At 35.5% G+C, this 6,375-nt stretch overlaps 1 protein-coding gene across 1 annotated transcript; it reads left to right on the forward strand.

The window, feature by feature from the left end:
- The first annotated feature begins 652 nt into the window (after positions 1-652).
- Positions 653-5,749, forward strand: LOC143611043 (glutamate receptor 3.4-like). Its single transcript, XM_077085357.1, has 6 exons — positions 653-733; positions 849-1,374; positions 1,541-2,877; positions 3,023-3,332; positions 4,276-4,685; positions 5,109-5,749. Exons 2-6 carry the CDS (start codon positions 1,098-1,100, stop codon positions 5,553-5,555), a joined length of 2,781 nt encoding a protein of 926 aa, XP_076941472.1. The 5' UTR covers positions 653-733; positions 849-1,097; the 3' UTR covers positions 5,556-5,749.
- Positions 5,750-6,375: the final 626 nt, after the last annotated feature.

Consider the following 6,375-nt stretch of genomic DNA (forward strand, 5'->3'; position numbering starts at 1 on the left):
CCATAACTTAACCCAATAGGACATATGACAACAAAAGAAGATGATCAATTTCTTCTTTTTTTTTTATATTCACTCTCTCATACATTTTATTACACGGTTAGTTTTAACTCTTTACTTACATGTAACATTTTACCCCTTGATAATATTAAAAGAAATTATTAACTTTTTTTTTTAAACTTACTATTATACCTTTTTAATTAAAAACTCCAAACATACTTATTAATGCCGTCATAAATAGTCTTCGTACCCGTCATCAATGCCCATTGTCAATGATCATAAATGGTCTTCATGCGACCCATACCAACCACAAGCCCACTTGTCTAACCGCCTAACTGGTAACATTAGTCATTCTCCTTCTTCTTCATGGATTTGTTGAGGATACGTCAACAAAATAACAGAATTACTTAAGGGTATAAAGGTAACTTTATAGTAATAAAACATTTAAGTTTTAACATTTACTATAGTCAGGACTCAGGAATCAAAATGCCACTAGTAATTAAACAATTAAGATTCAAAGTCTAAATTCTTAAACCTAGTCTAAATTCTTAAAACCCAAACTGCTTAATTAATTCCAAAGTTATATATAGTATTACTATACTAGAGACAAAAAAAAGTTCAACATTATTAAAGTAACAAAAGGGTATAATCTTATGTGGATGTGAGGAGGTTTGGTTGTTAAAACAATCTTCTCTCTATTTCTCTCATCTCCCACATACTCATCTCCCTTTCTCTTGTACTTGTTCAAAATCAACCTATACACCATATTTTATGCATCACTTTCTTCATCATTTTATATTTCTTTCTATAAGTTTCACAATTTTTTAATCCAACTTATGCTACTATTTCAGGTTTAAAAATCTTCTTTTGATTACCTACATCATCATCTCAAACAGTTTGCTAAATTAAGTTACCTATCCAGCAAAAAAGAAAAAAAAAACATTTATTCTATATTCCTATGCTTTAAATTCTTGATTTCTGCTCTAAATTTCAAGATTCCAACTTCACACCAACACCCAGATGATTCCTTCTAAACCCACCTACAGTTGACCCATATTTCAAAAGGGTATCTTCCAAAACCAGTTTTTAATCATCCTATAATGAGAAAAACTGTGTTTTTCTTGCTTTTTGCTACATGGGTTATGCTTGCAGTGGCAGATGAGGGCATAATAGGAAATTCAACTTCCTCAAGAACACCTAAAGTTGTGAATATTGGAGCTTTGTTGACAGTTAATTCAGTTATTGGAAGGTCTGTAAAGCCTGCTATTAAAGCTGCTATTGATGATGTCAACTCTGATACTTCAATTTTGCCAGATACCCATTTGAATCTCATTCAACATGACACCAATTGCAGTGGCTTTTTAGGCACCATTGAAGGTATACTTTCAATTTCACAAATAATATCATCATATTTAATCTTGATTGACCCATCAAAACCAGTGTTAAAAATGTTAATAAACAGAAGATAATTTGGGATTTTAGAAGAATTAGTTTGACTTTAAAAAGTCAAACTTGTTGATTTTTGAATAATAATTTGGTGTAGCTTTGGAGTTAATGGAGAAAGATGTGGTGGCGGCAATCGGGCCACAATCGTCTACAATCGCACACGTCATCTCACACGTTGTCAACGAGCTTCAAGTACCTTTACTGTCGTTCGGTGCGACTGATCCTACGTTAGCAGCTTTACAATATCCGTATTTTATCCGAACCACACAAAGTGATTATTACCAAATGTCGGCCGTTGCTGACGTTATTGAGTACTTCGAATGGAAGGAAGTGATAGCTGTCTTTGTGGATGATGATTACGGTCGAAATGGTGTTTCGTCGTTAGGCGATTGGTTAGCCCAGAAACGGGCTCGAATTGCTTACAAAGCTGCGTTGACGCCCGGTTCATCGGTTGATGATGTAACCGAAGTGTTGACCACGGTCAACTTGATGGAATCGCGCGTTTATGTGGTTCATGTGAATCCTGACACGGGTTTGCAAGTTTTCACGGCTGCGAAGAAGCTCGGGATGATGACGAGTGGGTATGTTTGGATCACGACTGAGTGGCTGCCAGCAGTGTTGGATTCGTCAGGCCCACTGGGTTCAGTGGGCCTGTTACAGGGTGTGTTGTCATTCAGACAGCACACCCCGGACTCCGGTTTGAAAAAATCTTTTACTACAAAATGGAACAACATTAAACCGAAGGAAACATCCGGTTTTAACGTGTATGCGCTTTATGCTTACGATTCAGTATGGCTCCTTGCGCGGGCTCTCGACACGTTTTTAAAATCCGGCAAAAGCATCACGTTTTTGTCTGACCCGAATCTTAAAAACACGAGTGGGTCTCGCCTGCAATTATCTGCGCTTCAAAGGTTTAACGAGGGACCACGGTTACTCGAAACGATATTATCAACTAATTTTACGGGCTTAACGGGCGAGGTTCGGTTCGATCAAGACAAGAATCTCGTTCAACCCGAGTACGATGTTTTAAACATTGTCGGTAACGGATTACGAACAGTCGGTTACTGGTCAAACCATTCCGCTTTGACCACAAACCCGCCTGAAAAAGTTTATGCGAAACCATTAAACGGTTCAACAGATACTAAGCGTCTTTATAGTGTGATTTGGCCCAGTGAGACGAGTGCGAAGCCACGTGGATGGGTGTTCCCGAACAATGGGAAGCCGTTAAGGATTGTAGTACCATATAGGCATAGCTATACAGAGGTTGTTACAAAAGATGTTCGGTCCCCAGAAGGTGTACGAGGTTATAGCATTGATGTTTTTGAGGCGGCTGTAAATTTACTACCATACCCCGTGCCTCGGAAATATATTTTGTATGGTGATGGTGTTCGGAACCCGAGTTATAGTAATCTTGTGGCTGCTGTTGCTGATAATGTAAGTTGCTGTTTTGGTGTATATTGTATTTGACTTTTTGTGGTCAACTTGCTTGTTCTTAATTTCATAGTTACAAGTAAATAAGTAATGTGGTTACTTTGACCACCAAAGTAAAAATCTAGAACTGATTTGCCTTGTTTTTCAGACATATGATGCTGCAGTTGGAGACGTTACAATTACTACAAACAGAACAAGAATAGTTGACTTTACACAGCCGTACATGGAATCGGGCCTCGTGATCGTTGTTCCTGTAAAAAAGTCAAAAACCAGCCCGTGGGCTTTTCTCAAACCGTTCACCTTTGAAATGTGGCTCGTCACCGGTGGCTTCTTTCTTCTTGTTGGGTTTGTTGTTTGGATTCTTGAGCATCGATTAAATCATGAGTTTCGGGGACCCCCGAGTCAACAAATTATCACAATTTTCTGGTTTAGTTTCTCAACCATGTTCTTTTCACATAGTAAGTATACTCCATTTGTTATAAGTGTCTTGATTTGTGCTTCGGTACTAATTATCTATTATTCATTAAACACTTTTTAATGTCCGGATAAACACATTTAACATCTAATTAGTTACACTTTCTAAAACCTTTTTTGCGCCCATGAGAACTTGTTAGAGAAACTCGCGGGCCCCACCAATGCATTGCTAACCCGGTGGGACCAGGTAAAGTGCACTTACGCTAGCGCTAGAGGCATGCCCAAAAACTTAGCTAACCGGAATAACCGACGGTTTGGTATGTATTTTCAAAATCTATTTTTTGGTTCAGTTTCAGCTTTGTTATCAGGCAAAAACCAAAAAATCGGAACTGAAGCGAAAAAAACAAATTTTAGTAATTTATTGTAATTTAATAAATGGTGTAGCCCACAAACTTTAGGTCCAAATGTGTAATAAACATTTAATTAGTAAATAACAAAAATAATTTAGCCATAATTCATTATTTTGGCCTTTTTCCGGCCAAATTCATTATTTTAGGCTTTTTTTTTCGGCCCAACATTTTTCAAGCACAAACAGTAATACCAAAAATCCATTGTGAGAACCGAAATTAGTTAAAACTAAAACTAATCGGTTTTCAAAAATAAAAAAAGTAGAAGTTTTGGTTTTTTGCCTTTTGGTTCTATTTGATCCAAATACCAAAATAGTACAAACCAAAAAACCGAACTGAACTCATCGTGAAAACTGAAAAAATAGAAACAAAATAGTTTTCGATTCATGCACAGCATTTACCACTATTCCACACCAGATTTCAAAACCCATTTAGTGACCTTTACTTCCATTTCACAAAAATCTACTTTTTAACAAAATATGTCACTTTTGATAATCTTACCAATAAAATTATTTTCAACTAATCATGTCTAACATTCAAAGTTTCAAACATCTAAATATCTTATGTACTATTCATATAGGGGAGAACACAGTTAGCACATTGGGAAGATTTGTTCTACTCTTATGGCTATTTGTAGTATTGATCATCAACTCAAGCTACACCGCAAGTTTGACGTCAATCCTCACCGTCCAACAGTTGAGTTCACGAATCGAGGGCATAGATGGGATGATTTCAAGCAATGATCCTATTGGAATTCAAGACGGATCTTTCGCATATAATTATTTGGTCCAAGAACTTAATATTGCACCATCTAGAATTAAAATATTGAAAGATACAACAGAGTACATAAACGCCCTTCGGCTTGGTCCAGGCCGCGGTGGTGTAGCTGCCATTGTTGATGAGCTCCCTTATGTTGAGGTTTTTATGACTTACACCAAGTGTGAGTTCAGGATTGTTGGTCAAGAGTTCACGAAAAGCGGTTGGGGATTTGTAAGTTTGTTCTACTTTTAACTTTTTGACTTTTGTGGTTTGACTTCTCGAGTCAAACCTTAAACTTCCCAATATTGAAGTTGAAATATTTCTTCACTGGTTTAACACCAAAATCTTTATATTTTTCTATAGTATTGTGAGTTGACTTTTGAGTCAACTCTTAAATAAAATGTTCATGTCAAATTTTAAACTTTCTAAAATGAAATTTGCTTCGAGATTTTGGTGTTATTATCAAAATTTTTACGTTTTGTATAATTTATATTGGATTTCTTACTATTTATTAAATCTGATTTTTAAAACTTCGAAAGAATCCGCATCGACTTTGTAGTCAAAAACCAAAGTGTTTGACCTCAAAAGTCAAACTATTAGTTTCACACCTATAACCCCAATATCAAAATAATAACCAATTTGTAAAACTTTCAGGCATTCCAAAGAGATTCACCTCTAGCACTTGATTTATCAACCGCGATCCTCCAACTTTCAGAAAATGGCGATTTACGAAGAATTCATGACAAATGGTTAACCACAAGTTCTTGTGCATCTCAAGTTTCAGAAATAGACACCAATAGTCTTTCTTTAAGTAGCTTTTGGGGTTTGTTTCTAATATGTGGGATCGCGTGTTGCATTTCTCTCGGTGTGTATTTTTATAGAGTGTTGCGTCAGTACCTTCGATTCGACCCGGATTTAGAAGAATCACGCGCGGTTCCTGAACCCGAACCGGATTCAGCTAGACGGAGTTCAAGAAGGTCATTTCGGTCTACGAGTTTTAAAGATTTGATCGAGTTTTATGATAGAAAAGAAGCTGAGATTAAGGAAATGTTGAGGCGACATAAGCGACAAGTTAACGGGCATAATGATTCGCCTAGTTAAATTGAGACGAAGGATTTCATATATTCCAATGCATAATGTATGACGAAATATAATGTTTTTTAAGTTTAGAGGGGATATATGAAACCGACTATTTTGTAGAATGGGATGTATTCTTTATACTCTTCTATGTGTATATTGTCATTAGTTAAAATTCAGTGTACTCTATTTTACAATATATCAATTTTATAATGCCATAGATTAGGGCAATAAAAGTTAAATAAAATTTGTTACTAAATGAATAAATGATATTACTTATAAAAAACAAATGTATGTATTTGTTTGTTATTTTTTTTTTAATTTTAGTGTTATCAACATATTTTAATAATTTGTGTCTTGTAAATTAAGAAAAATGATTTCAAGTTGTGTTATAGTATATAAGCTGGAAGATGCAAAGTGGATGCTTTTAGATGTTAGCGGGACATGCTAATTCCCGACCCAACTACACGTTCGGTAATGGGTGGGTTGGGCTGATTCCATGGTGCACAGAGATTTTGGTGTGTTAAAGGATAATTTGAGGTTTACTAATTAATGAGTATTAGGAGTGTTTATTTCAAATTTATGTTTAGATATAGATAAGTTAGAACTATATCTTGTTTAAAGGCTTTTTGTAATTATTTTTTTGTTATCAATGAAATTTTGATTATTTGAACCCTTATTAGCCATCACTTGTAAAGGAAAACTTTATCCAGCACATTAATACTACTAAGACAAAGACTGTTTGATAGAGTTTGTATTTAATAAAGGGTTTGAGCTTAGCTAGGACTGGTTAGGTAATATAAACACGTGTAATCAAGTTTTTAAGTTGTACGAGCAATGGCCA

Source organism: Bidens hawaiensis, unplaced genomic scaffold (assembly GCF_021521415.1).
Source record: "Bidens hawaiensis isolate Kalapana, Puna unplaced genomic scaffold, B.hawaiensis_p1.1 tig00029003_1, whole genome shotgun sequence".
Classification (NCBI taxonomy): Eukaryota; Viridiplantae; Streptophyta; class Magnoliopsida; order Asterales; family Asteraceae; genus Bidens; species Bidens hawaiensis.

Excerpts from the sequence above, each read along its gene's own strand:
- LOC143611043 (XM_077085357.1), top strand. The coding sequence starts at position 1,098 with ATGAGAAAAACTGTGTTTTTCTTGCTTTTTGCTACATGGGTTATGCTT. Across the intron at positions 1,375-1,540 it reads CTTTTTAGGCACCATTGAAG|CTTTGGAGTTAATGGAGAAA; the intron begins GTATACTTTCAA and ends AATTTGGTGTAG. Across the intron at positions 3,333-4,275 it reads AACCATGTTCTTTTCACATA|GGGAGAACACAGTTAGCACA; the intron begins GTAAGTATACTC and ends CTATTCATATAG.